Here is a 20,434-nt window from a genome sequence, read left to right on the forward strand (position 1 = left end):
TCGCCAGCTTAATCGTGGAACTCGAGTTGATCAAAGAAATTAGAGCCCGCCAATGTAAAGATAACTGTTAAAGAAGAAATACGAGGGGCAAGGAAGCACGCCCGACCCTAACTTCACGATAAGCAATGGGATGCTAAAATTTCAGAATCGAATTTGCGTACTTGACTTTCCAGAACTCAAGAAAAAAATGTTGGTAGAAGCTCATAGCTCGAGGTTTGTGATCCACCCTGGCAATACAAAGATATATCAAGATCTGAAGGAACGCTTCTAGTGGACAGGAATGAAGAAAGACATAGCAAGCTACGTCTCCAAATGCCTGTATTTTCAACGGATTAAAGTAGAACATTAAAGACTTGTAGAAATGTTGCAACCACTCTCTATTCCTGAGTGGAAATGGGAACACATTACTATAGACTTCGTGGTTGGGCTACCGCAATCAGTCTCGAAGAATGATATAATATGGGTTATCGTAGATCGATTGACGAAGTCAGCTCATTTTCTACCAATCAGAATCACGTACTCCTTTACTAAATTCGCCACTCTATACATTAAGAAAATCATTCGGTTGCACGACATCCCAGTTTCAATCGTATTTGATAGAGACCCCCGCTTCGTGTCTCACTTCTGGAATAAATTGCAAGAAGCTTTGGGAACCACTCTAAAGTTTAGTATGGCTTATCAACCACAAACGGATGGGCAATCTGAAAGAACAATCCACACTTTGGAAGATATGTTACATATGTGTGTGCTAGACCTCAAAGGTAATTGGGATGATCACTTACTTTTGGTGGAGTTCGCTTATAATAATAGCTACCATGCAAGCACTAGAATGGCACCATATGAGGCACTATACGGAAGAAGATGTCAATCACCTCTGTGTTGTACGGAAGTCGGAGACAGGAAATTGTTAAGTCTCGAAATCGTGCAAATTACAAGTAATAAAATCCAACTCATCCAACAGCGAATTCGCACTGTTCAGAGCCGCCAAAAAAGCTATGTAGATACATGGAGATGAAACTTAGAATTTCAAATAGGCGATCATGTATTCCTAAAGGTTTCACCAACAAGAGGGGTTATTCGATTTGAAAAACGAGGAAAATTAAACCCATGTTACATCGGGCTGTTCAAAATATTAGAAAGGATTGGTCCTGTTGCATATCGTCTTGCACTATCACCTAAATTGTCCAATGTCCACAATGTGTTCCATGTTTCGATGCTTCGGCAGTACCTTCGAGATCCAAAGCATGTTGTTGTTTACGAGGACCTAGAAGTTCAAGAAGATTTCTCTGATGAAGAGCAACCAGTGCAGATTCTAGATCGTTGTGATCAAGTTCTCCGAAACAAGACTATACCTCTTGTAAAAATTCTATGGAGAAATCATCAAATTGAAGAAGCAACGTGGGAAACGGAAAATCAAATGCGGTCAAATACCCACACCTCTTCGAGAAACAAGGTATGTTAAGTTTGAGGACAAACTTCTATTTAGAAAAAGGAGAAATGTGACACCCTAATTATTTAATTAAATACCATGTATAATTAGAATTAAATCAAAGTTTAACAATATAAAAAAAAAATTGGTGCAAAGTTTTGTCACCCCCTAGCATATAGGATGGTAAATATGGCCTTATAGGTTGGTCTAATCATCAAAGTAGGGACACAGAGGAGTAGGCAATGAAAACACCTATGGGACAAGTGGCTTAAAACTACCACATGGCAAAAAATTAGTAAGGCCTCACCAACTATAAATAGGTTGCAGCATAAAGAACAAAAATATAAGCTAAAGCGTGAAAAATTAATAGTAGGGAGTGAAAGTTGGTAAGCAAAGAAAAGGAAACAGAAAACGGGAAGTGAGTCAAGGCTAATTTAGGAGTAATCTTAAGGTGTGTTATATTATACCTTGAGTCACCATAATATATTTTACGTATATTTTGAGTTATCATAATTTATTTTACGCAATTTATGTTTTATAAATTATATTAATATTTCGATTACGTTAATGATTTTCTGAACTCTATTTGCTTAAAATGAAACCCATGGATATATTTGTATAAATTTCATTAATTATTTGACAATGCTTTTATAAATAATTATTTTCTGTAAGTACCACTACATGAGTCTCATGCCTTGGGGGACTTAAATAACCGTCGGCCCCTACTTGGCCACTTTGTGGTCCTCTGTTTGTCATGGATCTAGTGACCCATGTTCTGATTGTCGCTCTAGTGACCGCTGTTTCTATTATATTCTGTACCATGGTTATGATTTTTGCTTATATGATTTCCGCATTCTACTTCTGTTAATTAAAATTAGTTATGTATTTCAGTTACCAAACTAATTTCTGTATAGACTAATAATTATCCATGGATTTTGTTTGGACCCTCGTGCTCACTGTATAATATTTCTCACTCTGCCATGTACTTATAGCTGTTATCCCTTTTCAGTTGATGAGATTTAGTGGGATCAGTATTGGAAATGAACCACAGTGTCTTTTTTTTTTTACTATCGGTAATTATGATCGGACTCTTGTAATAAAATGAAGCTTAAATGACTATTTTCTTTTTACTAAGCTTTTTGGTACACATTTATTTTATTTTATTTATTCGCTCGCGCTACTACTACTACGACTACTACAAAAATTTTAGAATTATTTTATTTTTATTATCTTGTTGTGACGCCGAACCTTTGGGTACTGAGTTTGGGTCATGACATAAACCTCCAAAAACCTCCCAATCAAATCATGGAAAATAAAGTTCATAGCCCTTTGATAAATGGCTCCTACATTCTTAGGTCCAAAAGGCACCACTACCCACTCAAAAGTCCCTAGAGCCCCTGGGCATGCCTCGTTTGGGAACAGGCTAATTTAGTAACTTTTTGGCTATTTGGCTAAAATATGAGCTAAAAAAAACTAATATGTTTGAGATAACTTTTTGGCTTTTAACGAAAATATGTACAAAAAGTAGAAAGAAAAGAGAATCTTTGACTTTTTTGTATGGGTTGTTGGCTTTTTGACTTTTTTAGTAACTTTTTGGCTTTTTGACTAAACCGGCTAGTCTCCAAACGAGGCCTAAATGTAGTTTTATGAATATCATCTGGACTAAGAAAAATTTAATTATACTCAACATGTCCATCCATGAATGATAAAATCTTATGCCTTGCAGTTGAATCTACCAGTAAATCTGCCACTGGCATAGGATACTCATCCTTAGGTGTGGCTATATTCAAATTTCTAAAGTCAATACACTCCCTAATCTTGCCATTCTTCTTAAGGACTAGAACTATATTTGACAGCCACTCCACATGCCTTGTTGTCTTAATAAAGCCAACTTTTAAAAGCCTTTCAATTTCATCCTTCACCATAAGAATGACTTTATTTGTCATCCTCCTAGGAGATTGTTTATGTGTATATAATTTGGCTTAATTGGGAGTTTGTGTTCAACCAAAGACCTATCGAAGCTAGGCATTTCATCATAACTTCAAGAAAAAAAATTAGAATAATCTAAAATCAAGCTAACTAACTTGATTTTACATTCATTAGATAAGGGAGCATTTACATAAATAGGCCTTTTACAGGCCTCATCTCCTAGATTAAACTCCTCTAAAGGATCTTGCACATCAACCTTGAGGTCATCAAGCTTTGTAAGAGCTGCCTTCAAACTTTTAAACTGCACCTCTTTATAATTCAGAGGGCTATCATCTACAACACATTCTATCCAAAAACAATAGGGCAACACACCACCTAACCTCCTTTCTAAAAAGAAATAAATAAAAGTCTAATAAAAGTACTTCTAATTATAGCTGAATCAAACTCACTTTCACTCTTCTTCATCTTCATTAGTAATGTCTTCAATTAGCACTTCATCTATAGGCTTGGTTTGCAAGACACTTGGCCTGGCCACTTCCTGGCTCATCTATCGAAATCCTACCTCCACAAATTTCTGAAACTGGTCATAAGTTAACCAATTCCCCTTAACCTCAACTCTTCATTTTGCAATACAGCAAGACTAAACTCCTCAGAATATAGCATAGCCTCCACATTATGAATGTTAGCTTTGAAAGGGTTTGCCTCTGGCTAGAAAACCTCTATGCATTACTCTTTTTGACCCTCTACTGTAAAGAAAATCAAAGCCTGATGAAGAGATGAAGGCACATAACTAATAGAATGACTCCAATCCCTTTCAAGTAATAGATTGTAGTTTGAAGTGGAATCTATCACAAAGAATGTTGCTCCCATCACTTTGCCTTCTACTTGTAATTACAAGGCAATCACTCCCCTTGTATCAAATGACCCTCCTGAAAAATCACTCATAGACACATCAAAATGAATTAAATCATCTGCTGACTTACCAATCACATTCAAAATTCTTGTTAGCAAAATGTTCATAACGACTGCATTGTCAATCAAAACCTTGATTAAAGGGCAATCATTCAAGTGAGTACTAACATACAAAGGTCTTAAATGCCTCATTACTTCAAGCTTGAGTGAATGAAATACCACATTCTCACTACTACTAGTTTTTACCACCTGTATGGACTTGCCAGCTTCCTCCCTGGATTTACTTACCTTTATCATCATCACAGTAGGCTCTGATAAACCCTCTATATCACCCTCCAACTATTTTAACTGCCCAGGCTTTGCTTCAAACTTCTTGGGTAAAGCCAAAATCATGTTGCAATTAGGGTTTGTAGGTAAGGACCCAAACCTAATTGCAGCTAGCTTTTCACCAAAGTCCCCAGAACTTTCAGACTTTGTATCCTTCATGTTATCAACAGGAGCTTCTTCTAACTTTCTTGCCATTCCTGCACTCTCATCAACCATTATCTCATCTTCCCCACTCTTTTCATCAGAAATGAGAGCCTTAGATATGTGACGCCCCAATTCTACACTATAGGCTACAGTCAAGGGAGAGTCACTAATGAGTCCTATGGTCAATAACCAAGTAAGATCTCAGATCGCTGGAGGAGTCAATTTAGCATCCCTTCTAAGTCCAGCTGTCTTAGACAGCGCACTGCCCTTTTGACAGATCTTAAAAGGTATTGACACAAGGTCTCATAAGCAACGATAAGGTTCTTACATAGAATATAAATACATAACAATCAATATATATATAACTCAAAAGATGGTTCCATTACATTACATTCCAGAAGAAAGTTTAAGTCTTCAAATAAGTCTTTACAAAACATCCAAAAAGAAAACTTGTAATTTTTTTTTTTCTAGGATAGCCAAATGTCTTCAAAGGTTTCGGGCTCGTTGTCTCCAGCTATGAGTTCCGCTTCTTCACCTGGCATGATACGCCGTGAGTTTTGAATGCCCAGTAAACACACACACACCCTATCCCTTTTTCCCCAGTCCAATACACAATCACAATTATAACATCAAGTAATAAGGCATGATACTTCAATAAATAAATGAAGGGTTAAGTTAAATGTTAGCAAACTAGAAATCCCCCAAAGAGATTTTGTCCTCCCAACCACAAGAATCGGACGCGGATTATTCGGTATGCCCCCTCTTTTGCTGCTTTGTTGCAGACTTAACCTCGGATGCCTACCAACGATTATGTACCGTGTAGCGCCAACCGCAGGGCCTCAAAAGAGACAGTAAAATAGGGCCTTGCCTGAATCCCTCCTTATACCAAACCACCTAGGGTTCGAATACAACCGCTCCGTTCAAGGGTTCCGAAAACCACTTGCGCAAGACTTTAACTTTCAAATAGGAAACGCATCCCAACAATCCATATATCACATTTCTCATCTTTTTATTATCCAAGTGCTCGAAAATCCAATACCCTCCCCATTAGATTTCCGTTGAATTAAATATTTTACAACAAGGTTAGTCCAACTTATAAGACAACAATATCCAAATAAGCATAACATAACCTCAACACGTATAATATCATGCCAAGATATGATCATAAGCTAATAAGCAATCTCATGAACTCAAGGGTATAAAACATCCACACATAATAAAATTTCCAGATTTACCGTCGCATAAAGATTAAAATGAAAGGTCTATTTTAGATCCTTTACTGGACTTGGCCTTCCTATGGTTCGTAGGGAATTTGATCTAGTTTCTAGAACATTTTTCGGAAATGGGATTGCTTTTCCAGATTTTAAGTTATTTAGAAAATATTCTAGCGCTGTCCAGAATCTGTCCAGATCCGTTGACCGTTACGAAAATTTGATTTTCTTGTAAACCGCTTGATGTTTTTCGATGAAACCAATTTTAGTTGAAAGCTAACACCTTAAGTAAGGTTTTGAAATAAAATAGAGGTCCAGAATAATTTTGTACATTTTTCTAGAATTTCTGGAAGTGGGCTGCAAAAACAGATTCTAGGGTACTTAGCCCAAAACAAGAAGATTTATGAAAAAGGGGTTCCACCAAAGGAAAGTTTCATTTCTTTTGTGAAGAAAATATGATAACTATCAAATGTTTAACTCAGAAAATTTGTTTGAAAGAGTGCTCTTGAAAAGTTGAGAGATTGGTACAAAAAGAAGATGGTTTTGTGCCAAAATGGGGAAAATACAAGAGAGATGTAATCAATACTCAACCCTTAGCATTTTCAACATAAGAACTTAGTAATAACAGATCTGAAAACATTATTTAGAACCTTTAGAAACATGCATTAGAAAAAGGAAATGAAAGAGAAAGTTGTGTTTGTGGCTTACCTACTAAGCTTTGCACAAGAAGCTCTCTTCTTCCTCCTCCGTCTCCTCTAGACTTCTCCCTCTTGCTCTCCTCCCTCTCTCTAACCGAAATATGTGTGTGAGTGAGTGTGTTGTGTGTGTTTGCAAGCTAGGGGGTGTGTTGGTATTTATAGGCAAACCTTTGAGGCAAAAAGTCCTAAATGCCCCTTAGTTGGATATGGATGGAAAGGTTAAGATTTGTTTGAATTCTAAAGAAATATAAGGGATTTGGGAGGCTTGTTCATTGATTTAGGCCACACATAGTTAAAATGGAACTAGTTTTGAAATTAGCAACCTAGGTCTAGGTCACTAGGTTGTGTTTTTTCCTAGAATCTCATGATGGTGTGTCTTGGAAATAGATTTCTCACCTCCTCCAAGGAAGGGCCGGCCATAGGGAAGTGTGAAGGGCCTAATTTTTAATTATTTTATGTTCTAGGCACATTCCTTTAGGTGTATATGTATATATATATATATATATATAACAAGATTGATGGTACTTCAAGGTACAAGGTACAAGTACTAATTTGGGGTAAGTTTAGAATTTAAATAAAGAGTGAGGGCTTGGAGTAAATACATGTAACTTATGTAGAATTAAATTAGGTTAGGGATCCTAATCCGATTAGGGAAATTCCTGCTTCGATAAAAAAAAATAAAAAAAATAGTAATGCTAACCGACAAGATTTGAATTAATTCAAGTAAATGAGGGGCTTTTTTTTAAAAAAAAAAAAAAAATCAACATTAGGGTTTTCAAAGTGAATACATATTTTCAGGGGCCTCACAACCTATCCCCCTTAAAACAATTTCGTCCCCGAAATTCAACTACACACTGTCTTGGAAAAGCTCGGGGTAGTTTGCCTTCACCCAATCCTGGCGTTCCCAAGTAGATTCCTCAATTCCTCGATGACGCCATAGCACTTTTACCAAGTGAACCGTCTTTCCTCTAAAGTTCTTTTCTCGACGATCTTGTATTGGTACCGGTCCTTCTTTAAACGTAACATCTTTGTCAAAACTGATTTCTTCCCATTTGAGCACGTGTGTCGGGTCAACGATGTATTTTCTCAACATAGATGCATGGAAGACGTTGTGTATCCCTACTAACTACGGGGGTAGAGCTAATCTATATGCTACTTCGCCCACTCTTTTCAATACCTCAAAGGGTCCAATATATCGTGGAGACAGCTTCCCCTTTCTCCCAAAATGTATGACTCCACGCCTAGGTTGCACCTTTAGGAACACGTGGCTGCCTACTTCGAACATCAATGGTCTTCTCCTCCTGTCTGCATAATTCTTTTGGCGGTCTTGGGCAGTCTTCAACCGTTGTCAGATCAATTTGACCTTCTCAGTAGTTTCTAGAACAAGTTCGGGTCCTATCAGATTTGCGTCACCCACTTCCGTCCAACAAATCGGCGATCTGCAAGGTCGTCCGTATAATGCTTCAAAAGGCGCCATACCGATGCTAGCTTGAAAGCTATTGTTGTAGGCGAATTCAACTAGGGGTAGGTGTCGTTCCCAACTTCCTTAAAAATCCATTGCGCAAGCTCTCAACATATCTTCGAGTGTCTGGATAGTGCGTTCAGATTGTCCATCTGTCTGCGGGTGAAAGGCGGTGCTAAAACATAACTCAGTACCAAGAGCTTCCTGCAGGCTTCCCCAAAATCGAGATGTGAATCGTGGATCACGATCTGACACAATAGATACCGAAATTCCATGTAGTCGAATGATCTCCTCAATGTAGAGTCTGCACATAGACTCTAAAGTATCGATCATCTTATAGGGTAAGAAATGCGCTGACTTGGTGAGGCGGTCCACTATTACCCGTATAGTATCGCGTCCTCTAGGTGACTTAGGCAACCTTGTCACAAAGTCCATCGTCACGTACTCCCACTTCCATTCAGCTATCGGTAGAGGTTGCAACATTTTCCCTGGTTTCTGATGTTCTACCTTCACTTATTGGCAAGTTAGACATTTTGCTACAAATTTAGCCACTTCCTTCTTCATTCCATTCCACCAATACTGCCTCTTCAAATCTTGGTACATTTTAGTCCCTCCTGGATGTACCAGGAATGCAAAATGATGACATTCCTTCAGTACCTTTTCTCTAAGTAACTCGTCATTTGGTACAAATAATCTACCTTGGTATCTTAAACTCCCATCGGGGTGAATTACCCAATCAGGCATGGGCTCTCCTGATTCCAGACGTGCCTTGATATCGGCTACCTCTTGATCGTGCTTCTGGGCCTCCATGACCTCATTCATCAACTTAGGCATCACCTTCTGCGCACTAAGATATGCTCTTGTATCTTGAGATTCTACTTGGATCCTGAACTCATTGAGTGTCTTAACCATATCCCATTCCTTGACGGAGATCTTAGCCATCATCCCTCTACTCTTGCGACTTAGAGCATCTGCTACTACATTGGCTTTCTCGGGGTGATATGAGAGGGTGAACTGGAAATCCTTAAGATACTCCATCCATCATCTCTGTCTCAAGTTAAGGTCCTTCTGTGTGAATAGATACTTCAGACTCTTGTGATCTGTGAAAATCTCAAATTTTTCCCCGTACAGGTAATGTCGTCACTGCTTTAGGGCAAAAACTACGGCTGCTAATTCCAAGTCATGTGTGGGGTAGTTGCACTCGTGAGGTTTTAACTGCCTGGATCCATACGCGACTACATTTCCATTTTGCATGAGTACGCAACCTAATCCTTCTTTAGACGCATTGCAATACACAGTGTACCCCTCTTCTCGTTCTAGGATGGTCAAGATTGGCGCACTAGTTAACCTTTTCTTTAGCTCTTGGAAGGATTTTTCGTAAGCTTCGTCCCACTCATACTTTACTCCCTTTTGCGTCAAACGAGTCATTGGTTTAGCTAGTTTGGAGAAATCTTGGATGAACCTGCAGTAATAACCGGCCAATCCTAAGAAGCTGCGGATTTCTGACACGGTCTTTAATTGCCTCCAATCCAACACTGCCTCCACCTTGGTTGGATCCACCGCAGTCCCATTCTCTGATACCACATGCCCTAAGAACTTTACTTCATTCAACCAGAACTCGCATTTACTCGCCTTGGCATATAACTGATTATCCCTAAGAACTTGAAGGACAGCCCTTAAATGTTGCTGATGCTCTTCTTCAGACCTTGAATATACCAAGATGCAATCAATGAATACTACTACAAACTGGTCAAGGTATGGTCTAAAAATCTTATTCATTAGGCTCATGAATACTGCCGGTGCGTTGGTTAGTCCGAAGGGCATTACTACAAACTCATAGTGGCCATATCTAGTACGAAAGGCAGTCTTTGGTATATCCTCCTCCTTGACTCGTAGTTGATGGTAACCTGACCTGAGATCGATCTTTGAATAGCACCTTGAGCCTTTAAGTTGGTCAAAAAGGTCATCAATCCTCGGGAGTGGGTACCGGTTCTTAATCGTGACTTGATTGAGTTGACGATAATCAATGCATAGCCTCAACGATCCATCCTTCTTTTAGCAAACAACACGGGTGCTCCCCATGGTGAAGTACTTGGCCTAATGAATCCTTTCTCGAGCAATTCCTGTAGCTGTGTCTTCAATTCTCGTAGTTCTGCTGGTGCCATGCGATACGGAGCCATGGATATCGGGGTAGTTCCAGGGTATAGCTCGATGCTAAAGTCTACTTCCCGAGTTGGCTGAAATCCTGATAATTCCGTAGGAAATATATCTGCATAATCGCGTACTACGCGCGGAAGTTCTATTTTGCCTTGGTCTTCCTCACTTAGAATTAGGCTTGCTATCCTTCCCGCAAGTTGGTCGCGCCACTGCGTCCGATGTTTTGTTGAAACCATGGGGTCTTGTCTATCCCCCTTAAATTGGAAACGTGTTCCATCTTGCGTATGAGCTACCACTTTCTTCTGGTGACAGTCGATCACCGCTCGGTGGGTGGACAACCAGTCCATGCCCAAAATAATATCGAAGTCCGACATTTCCATGACACGAAGGTCGCAAGTTAAGCGTAGGTCCGTCATCCCTATCTTACAGTCCTTGCAGATTGATCCTACCCGAGCGCACCCTCCCATAGGTGACATTACACTTAAGGCAATTGCTAAGGGTTCACATACAAGTTCTAATGCCTTAGCACAAGCAGTGGATATGAAAGAATGTGATGCACTGGTATCAAATAAAACATGCACCCAAGAATTGTATAGTACTAAATTACCCTCAATTACGGACGGGTCCGCCTCTTCCTCTTGCAGGGCAAAGATTCTGCCGGTTGCTTTCTGGTTGCCACTGGTCTTAGTGTTCTGAGTTCCTCCACTCTTCTGGTGCTGCTGCCCGGTAGACCCTGTCTTATTTGTCCAAGGCTTCTACCCACCTAACGCATGGGCATTTGCTCCGAAACCTCCTCCTTGGTATCCCGATGGAGGGGGTTGAGGGCATTCGCTCTTTTTGTGCCCTAATTGTTGACAATGAAAGCACTAGATTTGTCCCACCAGTCTTTGTTAGTAGCCTCCTCTCTGGATCTGTTGCTGCGGTTGCTGTCGTTGTTGTTGTGGTTGTGGTCTGGAGTAGGGCTTTGAGGTCATGCTTCCCTTCTGGTTCCTCTGAGGTCCAATGGACGTTTGACTCCCTTTTCTCTTATTCCAAGCCTTCCTGGCGTCGTTCACTTCCCTTTCAGATTCTAATGCCGTTTCCAGCACCTCGGCATATAAGAGGAGTCGTTGCGGAAGGACTCTACCTCTGATTGTAAGGTCTAGTCCCCACTGAAACATCCTTGCTTTTTCTTTATCATTTGCTATGATTTTGGTTACATAACAGGCTAGCTCTTCAAATCTTGCAGCATACTGGGTCACGGTCATATTCCCTTGTTCCAGGTTTTGGAATTCCTTGACTCGTTCTCGACGGATAGTACTTGGGAAATATTTATTTAGGAATAGTTCCCTGAACTGGTTCCATGATAAGCTTGCTACATCACGAGTATTCTTGATTAACTCCCACCAATGGTTAGCCTCATCATCAAGCGCGAATACTTCCAAAGCTATTCTATCAGTGGCCTCGGTTATGCCCATTGTGTCAAGCATTTTCTCTATCTGCCGGAGCCAATTTTCAGCTACCTTCGGGTCCGGTACACCTATGAACTTTGGGGGCCTTTGCTTTCGAAACTCAGAAAAGAGTCGAGTCCTCTCATTCTGCAGATTATTCCTTATTTGCCCTCGTTCCTCCAAAATTTGATGATCTAGGTTATTGGGGATGTTAGCTTCCGCGGGGATGGGTCTGTGTTGATTTCTGGGACGGTTTCGTACATTGTTGCTGGTTTCGGTACAGCCATTAGGTCGCGTGTCCACCATTCTGTTCATGGCACGTAGTGAGTTGGTTTCCAGTTTGAGAAAATATTACTACTTAGATTTGAAATAAAGGTTCAGTTTCCTTAGGGTGCACTAAAGCAAGTAACAGTCAATAACATAGATCAACACATCATTCATATATTATAATAGGCATCATTACAAAAGGGCTCCTATATCGGAGTTACATTCAAAGAGCTTCTACGCATTACAAGTTCAGGTTATCTTATTCTAAGGATCCTCATCAACGGGTCTTACAAAAGTCTAGCCTTACTATCCCTCGATTTAGTTCTCGTTTCCCAACCAATCAAAGTCTTCTTCTGGGTCTTCATCATCAGCAAAGTCGGTGGCTTGTCCCGGAGAGCGGGGGGTGTACATTGGTGAGGAGGGATTGTGTTTAGATGATATCTCTATAGGGTAGGCTAGGTTCGCTCCTTGCTGTTCTGGTGGCTGCTCCATATCCATCGGTTGATTGTCATCTGGTCCGTGATAACAAGATTCATGGCTTTCAGCCTGAGTCGGTGCTATGGTGGTCAAAGCTCAGTGTATCAAGGAGTCCATCTTCTGTTCATCTTGCTCCATTCGAACTGCCTTCTTTGCTGCCCGGCTCAAAAATTGTAAGTGGTGCCGCACCAAAGACCTCTTTTGCGCCCTTGTATAATGGGTGTATTCTGTCTCCACCTTGCGTATCTCGGTTTTGATCATTTCCTCGACGGTGATTTCACAGCGTCAGTGGCTAAAGTAGGGGCTGACAGACATGGCCCTCCTTCTTTGCATACAGAAAACACCCCACGAGTCGGTACTGACGTAGCCTCCCGATGGCATCCTAAGGTGGAAAAGATTTTTATTAGTCAATCTTCTTATAATAGCGTGATAGAATAAAATAAGATAAGGGGTAAGGGCTTCTAGAGTCGTGTATAGGGCTGCGAGGGTTAAGAGTTGAACCTAGGCTCTGATACCAAGTTGTGACACCCCGATTATACACTATAGGTTGCAATCAAGGGAGAGTCACTAATGAGTCCTATGGTCAATAACCAAGTAAGATCCCAGATCGCCTCTAAATTTAGCCTCCCTTCTAAATTCAGCTTTCTTAGACAGCACACTGCCCTTTTGACAAATCTTAAAAGGTATTGACACAAGGTCTCATAAGCAACGATACGGTTCTTACATATAATATAAATCCATAACAATCAATATATATATAACTCAAAAGATGGTTCCATTACATTACATTCCAGAAGAAAGTTTAAGTCTTCAAATAAGTCTTTACAAAACATCCAAAAAGAAAACTTCTAATTTTTTTTTTTTCTAGGATAGCCAAAGGTCTTCAAAGGTTTCGGGCTCGTCGTCTCCAGCTATGAGTTCCGCTTCTTCACCTGGCATGATACGCCGTGAGTTTTGAATTCCCAGTAAACACACACACACCCTATCCCTTTTTCCCCAGTCCAATACACAATCACAATTATAACATCAAGTAATAAGGCATGATACTTCAATAAATAAATGAAGGGTTAAGTTAAATGTTAGCAAACTAGAAATCCCCCAAAGAGATTTTGTCCTCCCAACCACAAGAATCGGACGCGGATTATTCGGTATGCCCCCTCTTTTGCTGCTTTGTTGCAGACTTAACCTCGGATGCCTACCAACGATTATGTATCGTGTAGCGCCAACCGCAGGGCCTCAAAAGAGACAGTAAAATAGGGCCTTGCCTGAATCCCTCCTTACACCAAACCACCTAGGGTTCGAATACAACCGCTCCGTTCAAGGGTTCCGAAAACCACTTGCGCAAGACTTTAACTTTCAAATAGGGAACACATCCCAACAATCCATATATCACATTTCTCATCTTTTTATTATCCAAGTGTTCGAAAACCCAATACCCTCCCCATTAGGTTTCCCGTTGAATTAAATATTTTACAACAAGGTTAGTCCAACTTATAAGACAACAATATCCAAATAAGCATAACATAACCTCAACACGTATAATATCATGCTAAGATATGATCATAAGCTAATAAGCAATCTCATGAACTCAAGGGTATAAAACATCCACACATAATAAAATTTCCAGATTTATCGTCGCATAAAGATTAAAATGAAAGGTCTATTTTAGATCCTTTACTGGACTTGGCCTTCCTATGGTTCGTAGGGAATTTGATCTAGTTTCTAGAACATTTTTCGGAAATGGGATTGTTTTTCCAGATTTTAGGTTATTTAGAAAATATTCCAGCGCTGTCCAGAATCTGTCCAGATCTGTCGACCGTTACGAAAATTTGATTTTCTTGCAAACCGCTTGATGTTTTTCGATGAAACCAATTTTAGTTGAAATATAACACCTTAAGGAAGGTTTTGACATAAAATAGAGGTTCAGAATAATTTTGTACATTTTTCTATAATTTCTGGAAGCGGGCTGCAAAAACAGATTCTAGGGTACTTAGCCCAAAACAAGAAGATTTATGAAAAGGGGGTTCCACCAAAGGAAAGTTTCATTTCTTTTGTGAAGAAAATATGATAACTATCAAATGTTTAACTCAGAAAATTTTTTTGAAAGAGTGCTCTTGAAAATTTGAGAGATTGGTACAAAAGGAATATGGTTTTGTACCAAAATGGGAAAAATACAAGAGAGATGTAATCAATACTCAACTCTTAGTATTTTCAACATAAGAACTTAGTAATAACAGATCTAAAAACATTATTTAGAACCTTTAGAAACATGCATTAGAAAAAGGAAATGAAAGAAAAGGTTGTGTTTGTAGCTTACCTACTAGGCTTTGCACAAGAAGCTCTCTTCTTCCTCCTCCTCCTCTAGACTTCTCCCTCTTGCTCTCCTCCCTTTCTCTAACCAAAATATGTGTGTGAGTGAGTGTGTTGTGTGTGTTTGCAAGCTAGGGGGTATGTTGGTATTTATAGGCAAACCTTTGAGGAAAAAAGTCCTAAATGCCCCTTAGTTGGATATGGATGGAAAGGTTAAGATTTGTTTGAATTCTAAGGACATAAAAGAGATTTGGGAGGCTTGTTCATTGATATAGGCCACACATAGTTAAGATGGAACTAGTTTTGAAAGTAGCAACCTAGGTCTAGGTCACTAGGTTGTGTTTTTTCCTAGAATCTTATGATGGTGTGTCTTGGAAATAGATTTCTCACCTCCTCCAAGGAAGGGCCGGCCATAGGGAAGTTTGAAGGGCCTAATTTTTAATTATTTTATGTTCTAGGCACATTCCTCTAGGTGTATATGTATATATATTTATATATATATATATATATATATCTATATAACAAGATTGATGGTACTTCAAGGTACAAGGTACAAGTACTAATTTGGGATAAGTTTAGAATTTAAATAAAGAGTGAGGGCTTGGAGTAAATACATGTAACTTATGTAGAATTAAATTAGGTTAGGGATTCCAATCCGATTAGGAAAATTCCTGCTTCGATAAAAAAAAATAAAAAAAAATAGTAATGCTAACCGACAAGATTTGAATTAATTCAAGTAAATGAGGGGCTTTTTAAAAAAAATTCAACATTAGGGTTTTCAAAGTGAATACATATTTTCGGGGGCTTCACAAGATATCTCCTCTAACTACCTCCTAAGAAGTATCTTTTTGGGTGTTTATCTACCACATTCTCTATCTTGCTTGTCTCACCGGCCTCTTCCTTCTCATTTTTCCTTACCCAGATTAGATTATTTTGATCATTCCTCTTTGGGTTGTCACCCTCCTTTGTTGAAAACATGGCTTAATACTTCCTCTGCTCTCTTCTAACCTGAGTCCTAGTTAGATCCATAGGTTTGTATCCTGAAAAAAGGAAATTTTGGATGTGATACACCATGCCAACCAACATATGTAGGAACATGTGTAGGAACTGGTTGCTTTACCATTCTTGGTTGAACTGAGGGGTAAGCTTGTGGAAACCTTACCCCTTGGCCATGAAAATGATTTCGCCTGAATGAATTCATCCTAGCCATAAACCTCTAACATTGGCCAACACATGGCTTTGACATAAAGACTGGCCTTTGAATATGACTATGGCCACTAGATGGGCTTTGATTCCTCAATTGCCTCACTTTAATTCTAACCCCTCATGCACCATGGAGAGAAGGGTAAATAGGTTCCTATTTAAACAAAAATGGACCATTCTTCTCACCATATGATCTGTCAACAGGTCTAAAAACTCCAGGATCCTGCCCATCATACAATAACATCTCTCCATTGAAAATTTGAAGATCACGTCCACCTAAGGTGTTGAACCTTAAGCCATGATCTCTCACACTCTCCTTTAACTTATTAGCCAAAATTGCTTGTAACTTTCCTTCTTAGTTCCACACCTTGAACAAACAAACTTGTCTTTATCTATCACATTCTTTCCATTCTCTTGCTTCTCTTTATGGATTTTTTCCAAGTCAGCTAGCAACACACTTGGATTTGGGGCCTTCCTCTTGATGCTGGCTATTACTATATGAATTGGTGCCAACTCTGAAAAAGGATTACTATCTACTGCCATAACTCCTTTCTCTTTCTCTGCATATTTCAGCAACCCTTTTTGTATTAAATCCTGCACGCAATTTCTAAAAGTCACACAATTGTGGGTAGAATGTCTAAAAGTGTTATGCCATTTACAATATTCTTTTTCTACTCTGTCTTGTTCTTTTGATATTACATGTCTAGGGGATAATGTTAAAAACTTGTTAGCCAATAATTCATCAAAAATGGCATCAATTTTAGACAAATCAAAAGAATACTACTCAAATGTGGTTTTTGTATTTCTTTTAATTGGTTGAGTTGCTGGCATATTCACTGGTTTGTCTACTTTCCTTAAAGTCCCACAAACCACTGGTGTTTTGCCAACCACTTGTGCCACATCTACATCAATTTCTGCTTCCAAGTCAATCTCTTGGAAATAAGTCCCGTATGAATTTTGCATTTTTATGCCTTTCCTCCCTAAGTATTGATTCATATCTGGTTACTCTAGATGACAACTCAAACAAGTCCCTAAATTCTATTTCTTCAAATTTCTTCCTTAACTCAAATTCTATACCATTTTATTCTCACAATCTCAACTTCGAGCATATACATTTTACACCTATTCTTTGCCCTTTTAAACCCATCAATGAATTGTTCTACACTCTTAGAAAACTTTTTCCTTAACTCAAATAAATCGACTAAAGTTACTTCAGACTCAGTTTTACAAAATTGGGCATGAAACTGATTTTCCATATCTATCTAAGTATGAACATAATTAGCAGGGAGGTTAATAAACCATGTAAAAGCAATCCTAGATAAAGAGTGTGGAAATATCCTTAAACATTCTTATGTGTTCAATTGTTAACTGATTTTCCTCACCATTAAACAAGAAAAACTCAAGCACTTTGTAATTCCTAGGGAAAGGTTCCTCATCTACCCACTGAAGGTAAGGCTTCCTAAACCTAGGCCTTTCAGGTCTTCTCATCCCTGGGCCATAAAGGTCTTGAACAATTTGTATAATTTCGTCCCTTTGAATATTATCAATGTGATTAAAAGCATTTTGCTCCCTATAACCACAGTTGTTTTCAAAAGGTTCTTGCTTGTCGAAGGTTAAAGGAGGTCCTAGTCCCTTTGGTCTTGAACCATTACCATATGAATCATAATACATTTTAGGTCTGTGCACTTCAGGATATGCGCTAACATTCCCAAAATTGTTGACCCTTTGATTTCCATAACCCATATTAGGAACCTCTCCATAATCGACATTTTGGTTTTCAAAACCTTGACGATAATTTTCAAAAACCACATTATCTCTTGGCCTCATGTTTGAATAATTATTGAATTCTATTTTAAACAAATTTCTATTTTCTACACCTTTTTTACCATAAAATGGATTAGAAAAACATTAGGCCCCGACTGCTCCCCAGGCTGATTTCCTTGAGTTTTAAAATTTGGAGATTGAAATACCTCTTGAATTCTTTCCTTAGCAGTTGGGTCCCTATAAAAGGACATTGGTTCACCAACAGACTGCTATGGCATACCAGTTGGTGGTTGTAGCACTTGTGTCCTTTAAACTATTGGAGAGTGTATTTAATTCCTTTATTTTCATTTTGGAAGTCTTTGGAGCTATTTTATTTTGGTTTTAGAGGAGTACGATTCAATTTAAACTTGTTGGGATTGTTCATTCGCGCTTGTTTATGTTGAAAAATTCTTTGGGAACTTGGAAAATTTGTTTTGGTATCGACACTAGCCTTCCTGAGGGTTGACACCACCTTGCTGCCTTGTCCTTAGTGTCTTTGCTGGTTTATAGGGTCGACACTCAGGGCTTTAAGGGTCGACCCTTCCCTTGCTGTTTTGTTCTGGGTTGCATTCTGAAATAAAAGGTTGACACCACTGGTTCCAAGGGTCGACCCTTGTCCTCTGGACACATTAGTGCCTTAGCTTTTGTTCTTGAGGGTCGACACCACTGTCTAAAGAGTCAACCCCTATGAGTTAATTTCCAAATTTTTAGTTCGGTTTTGGGGCTCTTCTTTTGGGGGTTTGACTTATTCTTTTCTTGGGTGAATTACACTAATAGTCCCTATAGTTTGGGACTTGTGTCACTTAGGTCCCTGACTTTTCAATTGTGACACATTTGACCCTGAATTTTGAATCTTGTTCCAATTAAGGACAATTGAAGATATCGTTAGATTTTTCAAGGGTAAAATCATCAATTTGATAAAATATAAACTAATTTGACAAAAATAAATGTCAAACAAATATTTTTGAATTTTTAAAAATTATTTCTACCCACTAAAAATAAAATTATGTAAAATTGATAAATCTTTTAGACATTTTATTTATTTTTTTTACCAAATTAATTTTTATTATGTGTTTGGATAATGATCATGTAAAATTAATTTTTAAAAATTAATCATGTGATTTTTATTAATTTTTATCAATTTTACATAATTTTATCATTGGTGGATAAAAATAATATTTTAAAAATTAAAAATATTTGTTTGACATTTATTTTTGTCAAATTAGTTTATATTTTATTAAATTGATGATTTTTCCCTTCAAATTAAACAATTGTATATTCAATTGTTCTTATTTAGAACAAGATTCAAAATTCAGTGTCAACTGTGTCACAATTGAAAAGTCAGGAACCAAAGTGACACGAGTTCCAAACTATAGGGACTATTAGTGTAATTTGCCCTCTTTTCTTTGACTTTAGAGCTATTATTCTACTACTATAAATAGACCCAAAACATACTTTTCTCATTTATTTTTTCCTTTTTCTTTCTCTCTTTCCTCTTTACATTGTGAATTCCTCTATCTCTCTTAGAAACTCGACCTTTTCACTTAGATCTCTAGATCTGCTCATGTAGAGGCATCTATTCACCTTGGTCCTTCGAGAAAGATTGTAGATCTTGTCAAGGGCTTTCTTTTGATTCAAGAGTTTCGTGGTTTTATTGACTTTGAATTTTTTTGAGTTCTCCTCTTCATTTCAAGAGGTAGGGTCTATTTCCTAAACTCAATATGGGTTCGGTAGCATATTTGTGGTGTATTTTGTTATTTATATTTGGTAGGCATTTGGTATGACTTTTACCCTAGTGATTTATTGTTTCAAAAGATCTTTGTATTTTAGTGCCTTGGGTTAAACTTCAGGTTCATATTTGAAATGTAAAAGAGAGATTTTTTTGTTCTTTTAATGAGTTCTTGAACGAGGTTATGATTTTGTATTGGTGGTTGAGATATGTTGACATGGTGGCTTTCCTTTACTCAAAAGTGATTTTGAAAGAAAATGAGGTTTTGTTCTAAAAACTTGGGTTTTGGCTTGTGTTGGAAAACAATGAAAAATGATGTTGGCTTTGTAAGAGATGGGAAGAAATGGTTGTGGGATTTCGGAAATGGTTGTTATTATTCTTTTGAAAAATATATATATATTGATAATTTTTGATTATGGCATTAAAGATAATTGTTTTGGCTATCGGTGAAGGATAACATTGCTGTGTGTTAGAAATTGCATGTGAATTAGGCAATTTGAAATCATTCATATCATGGAACATGTAATGGATTTTGGAAATTGAAACTGTATGTTATGAAAGGAGGTTTTGGAAATTCTTATATTATGTTTTGGAATATTTGCATTGTTTTGGAAAAACAATATTTTGAGTTACACGTATTGTATTATTGAAAAGGGTAAATAAAATGGTGAATCAGGGAGAAAGTTATTGTTACATCAAATAAGTTGGCCTATGTATCTAGGGTAAAAGTCTTGAAAACCGCACATATACATAGGTGTTGATCCCTCAGACAAAATTTTCATAAAATGGCAATAGTAGCGTTTGTATAGCCTATGTTTACATAGGTGCCGGTGTACGGTTTCCCGCGAACAAAATTCCCGTGAAAGATTGTATTTGTTTTAGAGATTCACCCAATTATTTACTATTATGTTGGTTTGGAAAAGGATGTTTGGAAAATGGTTTTAAA

At 38.2% G+C, this 20,434-nt stretch overlaps 1 protein-coding gene across 1 annotated transcript; it reads right to left on the reverse strand.

The window, feature by feature from the left end:
- Nucleotides 1–11,159: 11,159 nt before the first annotated feature.
- LOC114262771 (uncharacterized) lies at nucleotides 11,160–12,005 on the reverse strand. Its single transcript, XM_028203168.2, has one exon. The coding sequence runs from the start codon at nucleotides 12,003–12,005 to the stop codon at nucleotides 11,160–11,162; it is 846 nt and encodes a 281-aa protein (XP_028058969.2).
- Nucleotides 12,006–20,434: the final 8,429 nt, after the last annotated feature.

Source organism: Camellia sinensis, chromosome 1 (genome assembly GCF_055761805.1).
Source record: "Camellia sinensis isolate YWXY chromosome 1, ASM5576180v1, whole genome shotgun sequence".
In the NCBI taxonomy this organism is placed as follows: Eukaryota; Viridiplantae; Streptophyta; class Magnoliopsida; order Ericales; family Theaceae; genus Camellia; species Camellia sinensis.